A 20,158-nucleotide genomic window follows, 5' to 3' on the forward strand; every position below is an offset into this window, starting at 1 on the left:
ACTTACTCTGTGAAGGAAACTGAGCCGTGTGTACTATCTTCTTTTGTGTATCTATTCTTGTACTTGACTTGCATTATCATATACCATATACAGGGTGACAATTTGAAAACTTACCACCCCCCATATCTTAGTAAATAAACGAGATATTTAAAAAAATCAAAATCCGTTTCGGTAATTCGGAGGGGGAATCACAATGACATAGTTGGAGACGCACCCCCTCACACCCCCTACGCCCCAGCCACCCCAACTTTTAAATCTTAAATAGTGACCCCCCATGTGTGATACGTCGTTGGAAAGCTCTGAAAAAATGCTTTCCAACCATACCAAATAGCATTACACTTAGGTTAGTAATTATCGTGCAAATCAAAAAATAAACATGGAAAATCGTATTTAACTTGAACTTCCAAAGCCGACTCGACAGCAACTCATTTTTGATCGCCAGTTATAATCTATTCTCAAACTCTTGTCGAACCTTTTCAAATGTTGGTTTTGCAATATTTCGACATTCTTGAATTATTCTCTGTCTGTCTGTCTATGTTCGCCGGTTGCGTTTTAAATACGATAGATTTCAAATGTATCATATTAGTTTATTTTTTGATTTGCACGATAATTACTAACCTAAATGTAATGCTATTTGGTATGGTTGGAAAGCATTTTTTCAGAGCTTTCCAACGACGTATCACACATGGGGAGTCACTATTTAAGATTTAAAAGTTGGGGTGGCTGGGGCGCAGGGGGTTGGAGGGGGTGCGTCGCCAACTATATCATTGTGATTCCCCCTCCGAATTACCGAAACGGATTTTGATTTTTTTAAATATCTCGTTTATTTACTAAGATATGGGGGGTGGTAAGTTTTCAAATTGTCACCCTGTATGTCAAGATGCTAATAAATCACTTTATACTTTATACTTGCAAAATTCAAAGTAAATACTCGTAACTGCCCCTTCATACTGGTCTCTTTAGCATGGTTTAGCAGCGCTGCACTGCGTCCTGTCCTTCTGCTTAGAAGCGCTGCTAAGTCGCCCAGTGCGAAGGAGCACTTACGAGTATTTACTTTCAATTTAGTATAAGCATTTGCTTACTTTTATTCATACGGGCCAAGTTTTGTTTACGCTGCTGTGTGTAAGGTGGGTTGCATAACTGTCAGGCATATAAATGATTGACTTGTATACTAATACCACAGATCTACACATACACAGATTGCTAACCTTATGCATTTTTTGGGAAACAAATTTAGGTATACTTAAAAGCGCCCTCTATTGCGAAGCAGTATAAACATGTACCGTTTAAAACTGTAATATGACGCTTATGTATTTATGCATTAGATGTCACTGCAAAAAATTTAAAGCGGTAAAGTGTGCATATAATCGTATATAATTCAGTTTAATTGTATTTTACCAGGTAAGTTGTGGGGTAGTTTTGATTTATTTGATTCTATATGTTTTTTGGGGTGCTGAATCCGAATCTGAGGTTTGCTAACAAAATTTCATGACGCAACAAACGCAAAAAAATACAAAAAAGTTGAACAAGATATTTTTTGCGCGATCGGTCATTTCTGACTATTTACGATGGGTGTTTCCATGACAGTACGTAGAATTTACCAGTTACTATGATTACGACGACGCCAAAATTACTTACCGATCTAAAAACAGAACAGCAAAAATACTTACCGACGCCTTTTTAAAAATCAACAGTCTTACATTACATTTAATCTTTAATTATTGTTAGGTAAATTAAACGTACAATTTGTGCTGTTTTTCCTATAGCAAGACGCTCATAAAGTCATAAAGGAAGTGCAAAGCTAGTAAACTACATCAGACACATGCACATTTTTATGAAATTATTAATTTCAATTTTGACATTTAAACTGGTTGCCTAGTGATGTACACCATACCACTTCGATCATTTCGATTTATTCTGCTCGTTAATTTCTTAGTGCATATTTATATTGGTTGATAATTTTAATTTCGATCGCGCAAAAAATGTTATAAGCACGTCGAACGTTAAGGGTTACCGTTCTCAGACAATAATTGGAGTCGTCGCTTCGCTCCTCCTCCAAACAATTGTCTTCGAACGGTAAAAATCCCTTACCGTTCTCCATACTTAATATACTATTTTTTAGCAGTTTTGTGCTTACAACTCGAAAACTATCAACTTTTCGAAAATAACCTCCCTATCTTATATCTTATCGGCGTGGTAAAGAGTGTAACGTTAATGATGGCAGAGATATACATAGTTTGTAAGTATGCCCTTGCGGTTAGCAATCTGTCAAGACCTTTAAAGCCGCAAATTGTTTCCGCCAACTTCAAAAAACCTTCGCGATTCTTTAAGGACCTGCCCTATGTTCGTGTGTATCTGTGACCACAGGGACCCGCTGTTAATAACTCCCTTACGACGAATGAGTAGCTCCAGTGCTAAATTAAACAATTATGGCTCAACGTACCTCCTATCATATCATACCACTGTAATAATACGAATATTAAGGAATTCGAATTGTGCAAACTTTAGCGCTTTAATTTTGTTTCAGCGACATCTAACGCATAAATCCATAAGCGTCATATTACAGTTTTAAACGGTACATGTTTGTACTGCTCCGCAATAGAGGGCGCTTTTAAGTATACCTAAATTTGTTTCCCAAAAAATGCATAAGGTTAGCAATCTGTGTATGTGTAGATCTGTGCTAATACTAAAGAAGTGAATATAGGGGATTTGTATATTCAGAGTTAAAATTTCCATCAATTTGCTAACACAAGAACTTATATGTGTAGAAGAAAATATATTATAATTTCTTATACAATTTCTGGTGCAAGAAACGATATATTAAAATGTGTAGTAACATACCCTGTTAATTGAATGCATTCTCCATTTTAATCCGCAACGTCCAGGCTATTTTAACTTTACAAAATATAATCTTCGTCAAAACAAGGACAAGAAATATGCAAGTAATCTGACTCAGTGAAACATTAAATTATCTCCAGAATTTTAAAATTCAAAGCACATTGTGTAAAACTACAAAACAGAATTGTATGAGCAACGTAATCCACGAAGTCTTTGGAATGCCTGCCTCTAAGAATATACAATGCTCTAAGCAAAACCAACCCCGAGTTTCTTACCACCATCCTCATTATGATGTAACGAGAAGTGGTGGATTAAAACTGCATCTGCACACTAGAAGTTATATATCCTATCAGTAGAGACTTAAACCATGCATGTTTCAAAGGGCGAAAATTCGCTTCCTGGTGGCTGCATGTAATAATAACGCCAACCTCACGATGAACGTTGAGAAAACTTGTATCTTAAAGCCCTTATAATGTCTGAGTAACACTCCGCCAAATTCGCTAACATAATTTAGAAGAATGTTAGCTTATAATTTAATATTCTATGAAAAGAATATACGTTTAAAGGATTTCGTAATACTATTACGGAAGCGAACGGTAAACATTCCAGAATTTTCAATTTCCATTAGGGAGTTCCAATCTAAATATGAGCGTTTGGTAAAGAGAGTTAAAATAACGCCGGTTACTTTTAAAGTATTAACGTAATAGTATTAAAATGTTATTGAATACGTTAGAATTCACCGAGCGGACTAATATACTTACCTTCACGTTATGTAACGAACAAAGTACTGCTAGGTAGATACCGTATAATTTTTTTAAATTTCTTTCTGAAGCGCGCATCGTTTAATTACAGTTTTAGCAAGTTATACTATACTGTTTCTGCATCTAGAATGTAATTTTTATATTTTACCACGTGAAATAGTTAGTTGGAAAATTGACAAGTGTGTCTACTGAGTCATTTTCAGAATAAGCGAAAGACTCAATTTCAGGAGAACTGTGTGAAGATGGTTACGATTAATTGATTGAATTCTTAGAATTCGTGTGAAAGAGATTTTTCCGAAAATGTCTACTTTAGTCTCAAATTTTTGCACTAGACCGGTCGTTAGTGCTTTCAACGAGGGTTGGAAGTCAGCACTGCACAAGAGGGGGTCGATTTCTCGGAAACGGCCGGTCGTGTTGATGCAAGTTATGAAGCACTAAGAGGCACTAACGAAGCACTAACGAAGCACTAACGATTAGTACTTGCCCGGTCGTTAGTGCTTCCAACGCGGGTAGGAAGTCAGCACTACACAAGGGGGGGGGGTCGATTTCTCGGAAACGGCCGGTCGTGCTGATGCAAGTTATGAAGCACTAAGAGGCACTAACTAAGTGATCATGTACCGTCGTTAGTGCTTTTAATGACCGTGCTAACTTCACGGGCCTGATTTATTTCAGGTTCAGGTTCAGGTTCAATGCGGGTTTGCCGTATTCGGAAAAGATGAACCAAGTTGAAGTAATGGAAGCAGTTTTAGTGCACCGTAATTGGGGGGAAACTTATTGAGGGCCCACAACAAAAGAGGGAGCATAAATAACTAAATAAGTACCGTTCGTAAAGCCACCAACAATTTTTGTCATTGTTATTCAACAAGCCAGTTCGCTTATTATCAAGTTTGTGTGAAAGTCAGAAGCTGTCAACGTTTGTGTGGGGAGGGGTGCGCCTTGTTTGTCGCAAACTGTTGAACGACCAGATTATTAAAAGAGAAAAAAAGCGTAATTTTAAGATTTTATTAGTCGACTGACTGCTTGCGGGGTAATTAATCTAAACAAGTTTTTGCAAGCTTCCCTTTCTTGTTGCAATATGGTTGGAATTAAATTACACCAGCGGGCGAAAGTAGCCGCACTGCGCGGCAACTTGGAAGTTATCTCAACGGAACGGACGGACGGACGGTCGGACTCGAGCACCACCAGAAGATTAAAGCCTTGCTTCAGGCCAAGATTGGCGGTTTTGGAACAGTTGGTTTGGCACAATCGGTAGCCACAGGAAGTCAGTTGAAGAAACGGCTTAGTCTAAAATCCTACTGGAGGGAATGTTCAAGGAAGCAACTACAACAGAATTACGGCACACGGACCCGGTAGCGATTGCCCTAACGGAAACGCAATCAGCAAAGCATAAATTAATGAGCGATAGCTACGGGAAATCAAATAGAGGAAAAGCAAAGCAATACCACCTAATAAATTAACGGAATGGCCATTTCATAGTGGTATCGACGTTTTTCTAGCCGACACAGCGTATTCGAATAATATCATCCCAAGGTTCAAAATTCTTTAATTAATTGCGCCTTTCCCTGAGATTGGTAAAATTTAGTTCAATTCATTTCATTAGCTACTGTTAATTACCGTTACTTAATCTCCCGGATTAAAATTTCCAAATTCGGTAGCCCAGTAATGCCCATTGTTACCTGGAAGTTCGGGTCAATCGCAACAGGTCTGCGATAATGAAATAAACTGCACGACGTTGCAGCTTTAATGCTCGTTTTTAATTAACATAGGAAACCAAATTACTTACGGGCTAAAATTCGAAAATATCAATTTTTTCCTTGCTTTCCCATGCCGAGGACTGTCGGATGTGTACAAGAAATAATCTACATATATCTGCGGGAGCAATTATAAAACTGATCATTTATATCCAGCAACTGGTTACCGCATCAGCGACTAAGACGGCACTAGAAATTAAAGCAAGTACTTCTACATTCTGTCCCCAACTCCTAAAATAAATAAATAGTTCCAGAACACTTTTCGTAACTAATCACCTCTAGGTACAGGGTGTTCAATAAAGTTGGTGGTGGTCATCTATGCACGGTGTGTTCATAAATTCCATTATGAAAACTGAGTGCTTTGATACACTAGCCGCGTTCCTCGGCTTACTCTAACCAATGAGATGCTTAGAAACCCAAAATGACACATCTTTTCAAACTCGCATTGATTAATTTCCTATCGGCTCAGCAAAACCTTCACCATAAATAAATAAAATAAATAAAAAATAAATAAATAATGATACTACTCTCGGTATTTTGCCCATATCAATTCTAAAAAGTCGCCCAATCCACTCCAGACCATAAACTAGAAGAAACCAGCCCTTACAACCGCGTTGACTACAAAAATTAAATTAAATACTCGCCCACGCCCATGTATCCTTGTTATTAAAGCGGACTGTGTCTGTGATCAGTGATGTGGGGGTAGGCGACATCTGGGCGCCATCCCCGAGCGTGCTATACTAACGTGGTGAGTATAGGTACCTATATCAACTTTTGCTCGATTTTTCTATTATGGCAAATAGTTACCAATGTCATATTTCACAAGATCGGACCGTTCAATGTTTAGTGATTTCTTTGTATTATTTTCCTCTTGACCTTTTGCTTGCTTTATTTATGCTACTTTTCCCTCTCGTACATAATAACGGAGGTCGAAAAACGACTTGCCTCTAAGGTCGGAATTGCAAATTATATCTATTTCTCTTTGTACTACGCAAAATACCTATACGTATATGATGAAATTCATTTGGTCGATATACATCATCAAAGTAATCAAGAGGTAATTCTGCGTTTAATACAATTTTCTTGGGCGTCTCTGTTGTGTAATGAGAAATTAACAAGGGAGTAGCTAATGCATATTACTCTTAAAGGAATCTAAATAGCAACCGAACGCGACATCATCACAAAAACCACAATATTACGAAACTTCTAATCGTATTATCACTTCCCCTTTCTTGTTCCTACTGAATTATAAGCTAATTTACCCTACAACGGCTCGGAAGAACTAATATAATAAATTGATATTTTAGGTGGTCTTTGACGTTTAATTATGTGGGTATTGTACTTCAAATGAGAATGTAGTTTCTCACTTCTCCTCGTTCCAAATACGATTAGATGTGCCATAAGATTATTTGATTTTGAAGAGAAAAATGCGACCACATAGAATATACGATCAAATGTGTGCTGCAGAAAAACAATTACCGACACCGAGTGTGCAATAATTTTAAGCCCTCTTCGTAAATATGAAAGCTACTTTTCGAAATCAAACAAATCATTTTCCTTGACGCGAAATGCGTTGTTAGCCCAGTTTATCCTACAATTACAGTGATCGCGTAATGGGACGTTAAAAATTTAGTGAATTGGATGTCAATGATAAATACCTAAAATTTCTCCTTTGGTTCAATTGTTATGACCTATTTACGTTAATTGAGTATGGCCACTCCAGAAGGATTTATGTTTCGTTTATGTACGCAAAAACACAGTGCGAATCGTATATCTTTAAATAAAAGGTCAACATTTCTAGTTAAGTTTGTATTGCTGTGCCCCACGTTGGGCGCCAAATAAATAGTGCTGTGTGCAATGGTAACCGGTCAACTACACCATCCACAAAACACCTGTCCAGTTAGCCTAAACAAATTAAAACTGAAACTTAAAATTTTTGTAATTTCTTCTCGTACACTTAACCGCATCTGCTAGTGCTACGAAAAAAAGTATTAACTGAAATTAATAATTGCGCACATCGTTGACGCCAACTCCAGGAATCGGATGGGTTCCACAAAGGGCGGAGGTCACTTCGGAAAAACTAAAACAAAATTATGCCAAACGCCCTAACGGAAATGAGAGCAACAAGACACAGATCGACAGAAGTAGAAAAAAATTCGCTAAAAAGCCAAGTCCAATGGATACGGTGCTGTAATTTAATGTAAAAGCAACAACGAAACGATACGGATGCAATGGAATGTAACTCATGGAAGTGCTAAAGGCAAAAAGATTTAAATACGGATAAAACACCAAAATCAAAAGCTGATTATTTAAATACGCTAGGGTTGCAAAAGTAAATTTACGACAAAGCTCAAAATTTCGGTACTTACAAAAGGTAGTTGCGAAGATGGAAAAGGCAAAAGATCCTATTTCATAGTGCGTTTTCTATTAATCTAAATGTGCAATTTGAGGAGGGACAAACTGGAACTGCCATCTCGTACGCTTATAGCCTTATACATTCAATACGTTTAAACAAATTAAATTGTTTATAATTAATTACGCCTTTTCGCGACATCAGAAAAATATGGGTCCGTTGTCAAATTTCAATTTTTTTAAGAGCGCACCTAACACATGTAATGTCGACTTAATCGGAGGTTGCTACTGTAACCCATTCACCTAATTACGGTTAATTATACTTATCCAAATAGTCAGTGAAATCTCCAAATTCGGCAGTCCAGCAATGCCCTTTTGTTCCTTGCACTGTGAGATCAAGCGGCGTAATCTGTTATTACGTTGATGTTTTCCTTAAACTGCACGACTTTGCCGGTCGGTTTCAATCCTGGATTTTCGTTTACCATTAGAAAACTAAAATCGATTAATCGGATGTTTCACAAAAAGTGATAAAAGATGATATCAACATCTGTGATGATTTTTTTTCAGGGACGGATATAATAGAGAATACAACAACAAAAATGCGGATTAAGATAAATACCGTTAGGAAAGGAGGGAGGAATGTAGAGAAACAGAAAGGCGAGTGCAGGAGAGGCGTGCAAAATTTGCGAGACGATTCAGAGAGAACTGGTGGGTAGTAGACAACGCCACAGAATACGGCCTTCTCAGAATAGAAACAGCAATGTTAAAAATTTGTATGGTATTTTGGCGGACCCTGGTGGGTGTACTGTGAACTAAAACATCAAAATCAGAGTAGCGCCATCTGGTGACCAGCTTCATGAAATAATTTCCCCAATTCGATCTAAATCATAAATATCGATAAAGAATACACAGTTGTTAAATTAAAGTGTATTTAGATATAATCACATTAAATTATTAAACACAGAGAACTTAAATTACATGTTTACAAATTACCTACATATAAAACTCAGAAGTGAGTGGAACTTACGCTTTGTAGATGTTAACACTTTGCAGAAAGATCCTTACATAAGGATTTGTCGTACGAAATATTTGGTTTTAATTGCTGTTTGGACTAAGTACATATTTTTGTTAAAAAATATCTTTAGAATTAAATTTTTTGTTCCAAGAGGTAATAAAACCGTTTCAGCAAATTGTCACACAAGTTTTTGACAACAAATGATAACTTGATCCTGGTGCTTACTTGTTACTTGAGAAGCGAGGGTGGAAGTTGTTAATTATCTAAAACGTATTTTTATTCATTGTCTAAAAGGAATTACAATATAAGTATCTACGTCTATATAAATATAAAATTCAAGTTTACACCCTTTTGCGCCTTTACCGTTGGTAATTTATAAATGCCATACCTTGCATAAATAGGAGAGAAATAACAGCACATTTCAACCCTCTTCGCGTTTCAAACACAAAACAATCTGTTTCAAAATATGGGAAACGATGCCTTTTTGATATTTTATAGTTAAAATCCGCCACACAACACTTTACGGTCACATAACTTGTTCATATTTTAAATCTTTTAAAAGTCAAAATTGACATGTGTAAAACCATGTGTACGTATAAAATCGACGGTAAACATATTTCCTGTAACGAGCAAAATTAGAGGTTTTGCAAAAAAATATTTGAGTCTGCGATAAATAGTTCTCCGTACAACCACGGGAAACGCTGTAATCAGTAACAATTTAGCGCCATTTATGTTTCTGTTCTGTGAAGGTCTTATTCTGTGGACAACGCGGAACCGGAAAGGAGACAAGTGAATCAAATTTTATAGACGAGAAGAAACATCCGGGATGAAGAGGATCAATTTAGAGGGGTAATGTCGTGTACGTGGTTTAGTGACCGTTTGCCTATTTGCCCAGTATACATTTTTGGCGCCCAACGTGGGGCACACAGCAATATATATCGTGTATTGAAGCTTTCGGTATCACTTCCGCTGTAACTCTTGTTTTTCAATTGCAATATCGACGGTTTTTTTGATATATTTGAAAAGGGCAATCATTTTGCTTATCAATCATCAGAAGATTCAATATGCGATCGGATAGACATATAAAAATTGTTCGTATTTCTCTAAATAAAGAGATATTGAGGTGGCACTCTGATCTTGAACGCACTGTATAATATAATATTCTCTCTGCCGGTAAGTTTTATAATTGAGTTTTTATTGATCCAATGTCTCCAACCTGGTCTCCAACAATCAGGTAAAATACGTATTTATGTAAAGCACGAACCGACAAATTCCGAAATACAAACGGTATTCTAAAAATGTCAACAGGAATTATTTTCTTAACCGCATCGCGCCAACTGTTTAATTAAACATTCTTCACTCGCTTTACCTTTTCACCTACATTTTCCTCTTAAATTGCGTATTCATAGAGAATTCAAGTGCGAAACGATCATTTTCTTTTATTTCTCGCGTTTTCGGTGATAAAAATCACGTAGAAGTTCTGAATTCTGCGAAGAACACTGCTTGTTTAATCCCTCAAATTAGTTTGAGGCGTATAATCCGTCTTTAGGTCTTGGGCACGTCAATCGAATTATAAGGTGGTTACAAAACTCTGGAGAATTACATAGTGTGACGTTGTATTATACACACGTATCCAATTAGGATATACTGTTGTAGTATTTTTCTAATTCTACATTAAGTTATAAGAGACCTAATATCGCCATATTATATTTGTGAAGAAGAAATGATTCAAAATTTATGTTGAAATAGCAGCATAAGTATATAAGTACAGTCACTGACAGAATTAATTATCAGAAGTAATTGTCGTAGTGTAGTGACCACCAGTAGGGGGAATCATGTTATTTCGAGCGGAAGTTTCCTGGGATCACCTTCTGTGTCGACGCCAGGGTCGTCTCTATGTAAAACTCCATTGTAGCCTCCCTGTACGCACCGGACAAAGTTCTGAGCAGACCCCTCCAACCCGTTTATAAAGTTTGCTAGTTCGGTACCTTCCAGCTGCCTCTCCCGCCATATCTCCGCCCCTATGGTCGGTATGTCGACGAAAACCTGCATTGCAAGCTTCCACCTGTTGGAATTCATTTTCCCCGGAGTGTAAATTATTTTTATGTTCAGCGCTTGAATTCTGAGTACACACCGGGCAATTCTCCCAGTTGAGTTTTTTATAGCGCTGCACAGGTTAGTGGTCAGCCGCAATGGTTACATCCGCGCCCTCTGATTTTCACGGCCCACACTACTGCAAGCTCTTCTCGTTCGACAGTAGAATAGTTTCGTTCATCGGAAGTGAAGAGCCTGCTTGTACATTCTATGGGGTGCTGGTCATCGCCATCCTCCTGCATTACAACTGGTAGGTCTGGATTCTGGATTCTGGATTACGATAGGAGGGTGAACAGTGTCCACGCGTACTTAGGCCTCAAATTCGGGCCCTTTGTACTACCTCCCTGACTAGGGTCGCCCGACCCCTCAACATCACTCAAGCCATCCCACACGTGAGATGAACCTTAGGACGCTGGAAGGGGAGGCGGCTCTAATCGTAGCCATGTCCGGCCAGGATTCCCCCAACATGGATCGTCTCAGTTGGACTAGAGCGGGACATTCACAGAGTAAGTGGTATGCCGTCTCGTCGTCTGTGTAACATCCTCTACAAGATGGTGATTCCACCAAACCCATGCAGTGCATGTGCTTGTTTAGTTTACAGTGCCCAGAAAGTATGCCCACGAGTAACCTCAGGTTCTTCCTTGATAGCCCTGTACAAAAACGCGCCAAGCTACGAGATGGTCCTCTGAAGGCTTCTCTCGCATGGCGACAATCTAACATCAAGTTCCACCTAGCCCTGTGCTGGGTTTGGGTGTCTTGAGTTATTAGGTTGTTTACAGTTTTAACTGTAAGTGGAAGAGCCGGCTCTGGACCATAAAACGCCTGTTTTGAGGCCAGTCGGGCTAATTTATCGGCTTTCTCATTACCTTCCGTTCCAGCATGCCCTTTGACCCATACGAGCTCAAGGGTGTTGCTGCTTGCTACTTGCTCTAGTACGTGGTGACATTCGGAAACCATCCTAGAGGTAATTTTACAGTGACCAAGTGACTGCAAGGCAGCCCTGCTGTCACTTGAGATTCTGATAGTTTTGTTCTTTATGTTATGCATAAGAACTGTTCTTGCACTAAGCGTTAATCCTACCAACTCTGACTGGAATACAGTAGGAAGTTTACCTAGTGGTTGGGTGATATGGAAGTTCAGTTCTTTGGAGTAAATACCAGTGCCTGTACCTTCCATTGTCTTAGATCCATCCGTGAAGATGAATATATCTGGTTGGGATGCCATATTCTCATCAAAGAAGATGTGATAGTTTTTCCCTAATATGAATTGAGGAGTGAGTGAGTCCGATCTCCCCTCTAGGATAGGCAGACGCTTGATCGCCTCGCCCAGAATTCGGGAGTGGCCCCCCTCAATGCCTCTGCTATTCAACAACCCCTTATTTTTCAGACGCAGGAATGCCAGAATGGCCTGCTCTCTCACGTGGAGATCTAGTGGAGGCAGATCCAAGAGGGCCTCCATGACGGCTGTGGGGGTCGTTCGCATCGCGCCTGTGCAGGCAAGGCACGCTAGTCTTTGCACATGATTAAGGAGTGCTACAGTTGTGGAGAGTCTGGTTCTAGGCCACCAGACAATTGCTCCATAACAGAACATAGGTCTAATCACGGCAGTGTACAGCCACAGGACAGCCTTCGGGGATGGTCCCCAAAGTTTGCCAATAGCGCGGCGACTTTGCCAGAAAGCCCTATTTGCTTTTTCGGCTTTAAGCTGGATATGTTTGCTCCAATTCAGTTTTTTGTCGAGTGTGATTCCTAGATATTTCACTGACTCTGAAAATTTGAGGTGTTTTTGGAATAGCAGGGGAGCTCGAATACCCTCTACCTTTCTTTTTCTTGTGAAGAGAACTAGCTCCGTTTTTGTCGGGTTGATGGACAAGGAGTGTTCCCTACACCATTCTTCGGTTACTGTAAGAGCTGATTGCATCAGTCTGCATAAAGTAGCCTCAAATTTGCCGGTTATAAGTATGGATATATCATCCGCATACCCCAGCGTATAGTACCCACTGTCATTAAGGCGACAGAGGAGCCTGTTTACAGTCAAGTTCCACAGAAGTGGTGATAACACCCCACCTTGGGGGCATCCTCTCACTACTGTGCACCTTAGTGTTTCGTCGCCAACGCTGATGTGCACTGCTCTGAGATTCAGCAGCTGCGCAATCCAGCCTCGTACGACGTTCGGTGCGCCATGGTGACGTAGAGCCATTTCTATTGAATCGAAGGTTGTTTTGTCGAAAGCCCCTTCTATATCTATGAATACTCCCAGTGCGGACTCTTTATAGTGCAGCGATCTCTCAATCTGCCCTACAACGCAGTGCAGGGCTGATTCCGTACAGCAGCTGTATGTGGTTAGGGCAGCGGAAACCGTGTTGTTGCGCGTATCTTCGCACTATTTCAAGTGTCTCTTAAGAAGAAAAAGGATTGGACGATATGCTTTAGGTGTGGAGTAATCACCTTTTCCAGGTTTGGGGATAAAAACAATTTTTATCTCCCTCCATTGTTTAGGTATGTATCTGAAAGCGATACAGCCTGTATATATTCCCACTAGGTAGGTAGCAATAACATCCAGTTCCCATTGCAGGAGAGCCGGTATTATGCCGTCCAAACCGGGTGACTTGTATGCTGAGAACGATTTCACCGCCCAGGTCACCCTCGCCACGTCCACCACCACCACCACTTAACTGGTAGGTAGGGATTGTTTGGACTAGCTCGAACCAACACTGGAGCGATTGTCAGTTTCTCCTTTAATGTCTCGAATGCGTGTTCTGCTTCACAAAACCTAAAAATGGAGTTTTTATTAAGTAAGTTAGTAAGCTGACTTTTGATAAACTTCCTATACCAGGAGCATGTTTGCACAAAACTCTGAACCTGTTTTTTATAACACGGACACCACAAGTTCTGAACGGCGGATACCTTTTCAGGATCCACGGGGTAGATGCTTTATGGACTACCGATTTAACAGGCACTTTTCTTTCCGCGTGTGTAGGATGAACACTTGCAGTCTGACGAACACTGCACGAAAAATCGTCTAAGTGTTGTTGTTCCAGTGTTTCCGAAACCCCAAGAATATCGTCCAAGTATACGAATATTCCGCGATCGCTCAAACCCGCACGAAACCGGTCCATCAGAGGCACAAACGTCGTGGGGACATTCCGTAGTCCGAAAGGCATCCTCGAAAATCGGAAACATTCGTAGGGTGTAGGGAAACACGTTTTATCTCGGTCCTCGTTGGCAACCGGTCCCTTCCAATACCTTTACTGTAAGTCAATTGTGTTGTGGATATGTATGAGATGCAGTTAGAAAATTGTAGTAGTTCGTCCAAACGTGGTATGGGATATGTGTCGGCAATCGTGACAGCGTTTAAGCTACCGTAGTCGACACATACGGGAAGTTCCACCCTTCTTTGGGACCAACACGACTGGGCTGGCACTCTTACATAACACAATAGGACAATAGATCGTCTAGTTGCTTGCATAGGAATTCTTTCTTGGCTACACTTAGAGAATACGGTGACATGGAAATGGGTGAGTGGTCGTTGGTGACGATGGGATGCACCGCGTACTCCCTCGGTTCTCCCCCTTCTCAAAAGACCTCTTAGTGTTCCCTTAGCAAAGATTCAATAGATTGTCTTTGACTAGACTCAAAATTTGGACAATTTTCTGGTTGAATACTCACTTCAGATACCTAAGTGTCCTTGAATACCCCTTCCTCGCCGAAGTACTGAAAGGTGACACTCGGATCATCATATTCTGAGCTACGTTTAGCACGATTCCAGCATCTTTTAGGTAATCGCCGCCAAAAAGAGTTTTCTGGTTCTTCAGATCTGGTTAAATCATAAATGTTGTGGGTATGCACCGATTCTAAAGGTGAACATCGACCTTGGTGGTCAAAAACTCTTCTTATTTTATGATTCCATCTGCATATCCCAATCGAGCGGAAACATTCTTAAATTCCGAGGTTGCGACGCCATCAAGATCTGCAATGCTGACTTCCATAAGCGTTCGTCTACGGGGGTCGATCACAATGCCCTATGTAGAGACGCCACAGAAGTTGATGGTCTTGGCTCCAGCTTCGTTTTTCGATGCAGATTAAGATTTGCACGTGCCACATTTAGCACGGATTACCCCTGGTGTGCCACATCCATAGCACACTGTTTTGGGTTTGGCAGCTACTGGGGAATGTTTGTTGCTCCTTGCTCTTAAGTTTCATGCTCTCTTCTTTTAGGTGACCCAAAGCTTTACAAAATGCGCAACGTGGAAGCTCTTTTTTTCCGAACACGTTTTGTCTTACCGTGGGCGAGACTGTTATACTTATCGCGCACGACCCCGGTTTTTTCCTCACTTTCCTGTTCATTAAACCGTCGATTTGTACAGTCAACGGTAGTTTGTAGGACAAATCTGACAACAACTCGCGAAAATACGAAAACTTCTGTTGTTTCGTTGGCGCTCTGTTTGCGGTTGAATATTTCGTGAAAGGTCTTATACGGCGGTAGCTTGTTTGTAAATGCCTTTTTAAGAGCAATTACCGCATCGTTCCCTCTAACAACAATCATACAACAATCACCCACGGAGCGCATTTTCGTCCGAAACGTTGAAAATGTCTTTATATGTTAGGACACTGTCAAAAAAACACGTCTACATTTGGATACATTTTGATAAGGTGACGCTTACGGGAGTAGGTGCGCCGGAAGTACGAGTGTTATCATTATCATACTGATCAGTCGCTTCGTCGCCCTAGGATGGTATGATTGCTGAACTCGCACTTGAAGAGTAGCAGAAAAACAATTGCAACTCTTACCCGCAACAGATTTCTCGTCAATCCGACTAAGCATAATGCACCTTCCGTGAAATGGAATGCTGATGAGATGACGCTTTACTTCGGGGGCGTACGTTCAGGGGCCAGTGTAACAGCTAGTAGTGGGTTACTGTAATAATTCCCCGGTTATATCACCAGTAGAAAACCAACTTTATTACACACAGAAGAATAACACAAAATACGAACATTAGCCCAATCATTTACCGAACATAAAATACAGAAAAACAAATGACGCGTGCATGATTATTCATCCCCATCATCTAGATATCGGCGCGGTGGTTAAACGACACGCCTCCTGTAACAGTTTTAAAATAATATTAACATTTCTGTCCATATTTCAATTTCCACCTGTATATTTTCTAAATTTTCTCGTCATTGCATGCGACCAATTTCTAGTTATTTTTGCATTTCTGTGTTTGCCTCTCCGATTTAACTTGTCTTCTTGTCGTTATAGGACATTTAAGGCGGATTTTAAGTTCCGTAACCGTAAGAACGGAACCGTAAAATCTTACGTTAACGAAAATTATACGATTTATAGTTACCGTAGTGTTAAGAGATGAGCTTGCGCATTAGTGCGAAACGAATTCTGCCATTGTATGTCATCTGTCAGTAAGAGTAACGTGCATTTCGAAATAATAATAACCAACAAAGTGTCAATAATTATTGTAATAGGGTTACAATTTTTTCCGAAATGGACTTTTAATACGGAAAACTCAAGCATTCCAAATCGTAAGTGCTTTCTTGTGCACGAATTGAGTTTACCGATGTTCTTTTTTTTATTTAATTTATATATATTTAATTTCTATTAACTACACTTGTTGCTTAGCGGTACGAGGTGTCACATAACTTCAGGGGTTGTTGGTGCGTTAATTTTTGTGTTAATAGTTTATGGGAAGATTTCATTTTTTTTAAATTTTGCATACCCTTTGGTTAATAAACAATAATTTTTCTTGTGGGTCAATTGTTGACTCTTTTTATACTGAAGCTACCTTTCCTAATTCCGATGGCTGCAGATAAAATTGTTAGCGTAATTAGGTGGCGCCCGAAAAACTTGAATTGAAGCACCAGTAAGTATTAGTGGAGGAGATTTACTTGGAACCTTTTATAATAATTTGTGGTCAAAGTTTTTAAGTCACTTACCTACTAGCCTGAGTAAGAGCATATCTCTCTACGCTGTTAACTATTTGGCTAACAGAGCTAGCTGGCTGATCAGCGGCGTGTGTTGATTTCAAATTGCACATGGTATTTTATAGTGCCCTGCATTCTAAGCTTGCGCGTTATACTCCCTTCTTCTCGGACTCCAGTGGCGGAGCTCACGTCAGCTCCACCTTTCATTTTATTTAAAAAGCACCTAGGGAACATGGCTATTGTTCAGTTAACACACTGACCTAAATACATTTTACCATCCTATTCAGCTGCTCCCCGATAATTTAATGCGTGCAGCTGAAGTTTTATTAATTAGTTATCTTAGGTTGTCATTATTACGTTGTACTCTGGTCAATCGCCTAATGCCAACTGTAAACTTGAATTTGCGATTTTGCGCATTTCTAACTTTAATTCTGAAACATTCAATACGAACGAATGTAAATATCTTAAAACTACAATCCGGAACAAACAAACTGTAAATGGAAAGACATAAGATCTGCTTTGTACCGTATACAAGCTCTAATTGGTGAATTTTGTTGGGAAAATGTATACATATTAACATCCTGGCGAACTGAAAGGCAGACAAACGGGGCATACGATCTCATACGGTATATTCAACCTTTCCCACAATTAACATTGTTTCTATGATTAAGGGATGAAACGTGGAGCTAGAGGTCTCACAAAATAAATGGCTTATAATTAATCTTATCCAAAACCGTCAAATAAAGAAGTCATATACGTTGAATTTTAGTTGTAATAATTAGGTACACATTATCCTTGATTAGTCAAATGAATAATCACAAATCCATGAAAACCTCGTCCTAAGCGCCTTGCCGCCTTCGATTTGTTTCATGTAGGCAGTCACGATCCATTTCGGAAAACTTGCTCAATGAACGGTTTTGGATAAAATCTTCTATTTGACTCGTGTGTAATTAGTTCTTTATCCACTTGATAAATTAATTTCCGAGGCCTTTTCTCATGTGGATAAAGAACCTAATGATGAGCTTTATAAATAAATAGCTATTATGCCCTTTGAATCTGAATAATACAAATATCTTATTAGACGAAGACTCCGTCTACGGTCTTTTTTAGTAAAATACGGCACGCAATATGTATATTGGAGCAATTTCGTTTTTTAAGTAAACTCAGCTTATATCGCATAAAAAATAGCACTCCCAAATTTTAGATTCTCACGGAAAACTTCTTTGTGTATAAATTAGGACGATTTCAATGAAACACGTCTGTAATAAAATGCTTCGGTAACGAATGGGAGACGACGCAAATCTCACCTAAATCTAAAATTCAGTAGCTAGATGTAGTTAAAGCAGGTTTCCGTTTAATTTGTTTTGATATATTTTCCCTCTATTGTTTCAGGATGTCGGCGGCCCACGTCTCCGGATTACTACTAATTTTAGTGATAAACTCAATTTTGCCATGGATGTGTTCATCAAGTGCCATTCCTTGTCCCACCGTTTGTTCGTGCTTCCTCGACGCGAGAGGAAGAAAAGTCGTCGCGTGTAATCAGGGCGGTTTAACCGCGATACCCTTTAAGGAGATGGAATCTCGAATCGAAGTAATCAACGTTTCTGCGCCCGAATATAACTTAAACACGCTAACGATGGATCCAACGATACAAGACTTTAAATTACTAGAAGAAATTCATATAACGCGTTCGAACATACCCGAGCTCGGCGTGCACTTATTTTGGAACCTAAAAAAGTTGAGTGTGCTAAATCTTTCGCAGAACAACATCACGCAACCCTTAGACGCGAGTTTTCGCGGTTTGGGCAACCTGAAGGAACTTTATTTGGACGATAACAGAATACATTCGTTGCCCAGTGGAACGTTCCGATATCTCTTGTCATTAAAAATCTTATCGCTACAGAGGAATCGAATCCACGAGATGATGCCGAGAATGTTTGAGGAATTGGGGAAATTGCAGGTTTTGAAATTAAGCGGAAATTATCTTAGGGAATTGAATCCCGAATCGTTTAAGGATGTTTTGAAGGTAAGTAGTTCTTTTTGTGTTGTTTTGAACACTTACGCCTTTTCGTTATAAGTTAGCCAACAGTACAGTTTTTGTAACATTCTTTCAGTATTTATATAAATAAATCTCTTTAGTATTTATCGAAGTATTTATGTCGATTCATTAGGCCCTGCTTTTCCCTGTTTCTGCAGATTTCGTTAGTATATAGATGTACCTACTCACCCCACTTGTACTCTGTACCTGAAGCCAGGACAAAAGAATACAACTTACCTATACTTATTTATGATTCTAAAAGGATCTCACACAAATTCCGGAGCCGGACATTAGGGCGCCGCCGAAAGGGCGCGGCCGTTAGGGCGCGAGACATAAGGACGCGTGGACATAAGGGCGCGAGGACAAAAGGGCGCGGGGACATAAGGGCGCAAGGACAAAAGGGCGCGGGATAGAGTATTCTCCAAAAAAAAATATTGTAGTTAGTTTGTGTTGATATGTTATATCAACAGGACGTTCAAGATACACAAATATAGGTATATAGGTAAATTTCAGCGTAATCGATTCTTTTTTAAATGTTTTCTTAAATAAATGGACGAGAAGTTAAAAAGGCATTGTGAATTTTGGATCTATCATGTTGGTTCGGCTATCCATATTGGAAACTTGTGCAATTCGATGCATAACTAGCGAAGATGTCAAAATGGCACAGTTTATTCTTTGGCCGATATTGCCAATTCTCAAACTCCTATCTACAAATTTGATAAAGAATCTATTTGTAGAATTACATGGTAATTGGTTGCGCCGTTCTTTTTTAAATGGTTGGACGTGAAAAAATCGAGCGAGCCAGCGATTTGGAACAAAGCGTAACAGTATCGTTTAAGCAACTCGACGTTACAAATATACAAGTTAAAGTGACAAAAGGTGTGATCCAATATTTTGCGCATTATATGTTTTTGGTATCTTAAACGTCCTGCATAATGACTGTTGGTATAACATATCAACACAAACTAAATACGATATATATTTTTTAGAGAATACTCTATCCCGCGCCCATATCTCCTCGCGCCCTTATGTCCCGCACCCTTATGTCCCGCGCCCTTTTGTCCTCGCGCCCTTATGTCCACGCGCCCTTATGTCTCGCGCTCTAACGGCCGCGCCCTTTCGGCGGCGCCCTAATGTCCTAGACTGCACAAATTCGGCGAATATTAACAAGTATAAATTGTGCACAACTCCTATACGTTATAAGGTAGTAGCATGCTATGTTTATCGATGTTTTCTTTCACGGTAGATATATATGTCTCGTCCAACAGTTCATTTTGCATTTGTGGGTACAGACGTCCTAATCGCCCTTGGCGAGTACCATCCTCCGACAATCTGTTCTTGAGATATAAACAATTATTTATATCCGATCACGA

At 39.6% G+C, this 20,158-nt stretch overlaps 1 protein-coding gene across 2 annotated transcripts in view; it reads left to right on the forward strand.

The window, feature by feature from the left end:
• LOC116171816 (insulin-like growth factor-binding protein complex acid labile subunit) overlaps nt 1–20,158 on the forward strand; it is a 111,344-nt gene that overhangs the window by 81,664 nt on the left and 9,522 nt on the right. For both annotated transcript variants that reach the window (XM_031488818.1, XM_031488819.1), the window contains exon 3: nt 18,140–18,773. In XM_031488818.1, the coding sequence (XP_031344678.1) occupies nt 18,140–18,773 (634 nt within the window). The remainder of the gene's footprint in view (nt 1–18,139; nt 18,774–20,158) is intronic.

This window comes from Photinus pyralis, unplaced genomic scaffold, assembly GCF_008802855.1.
Source record: "Photinus pyralis isolate 1611_PpyrPB1 unplaced genomic scaffold, Ppyr1.3 Ppyr1.4_LG5, whole genome shotgun sequence".
Lineage (NCBI taxonomy): Eukaryota > Metazoa > Arthropoda > Insecta > Coleoptera > Lampyridae > Photinus > Photinus pyralis.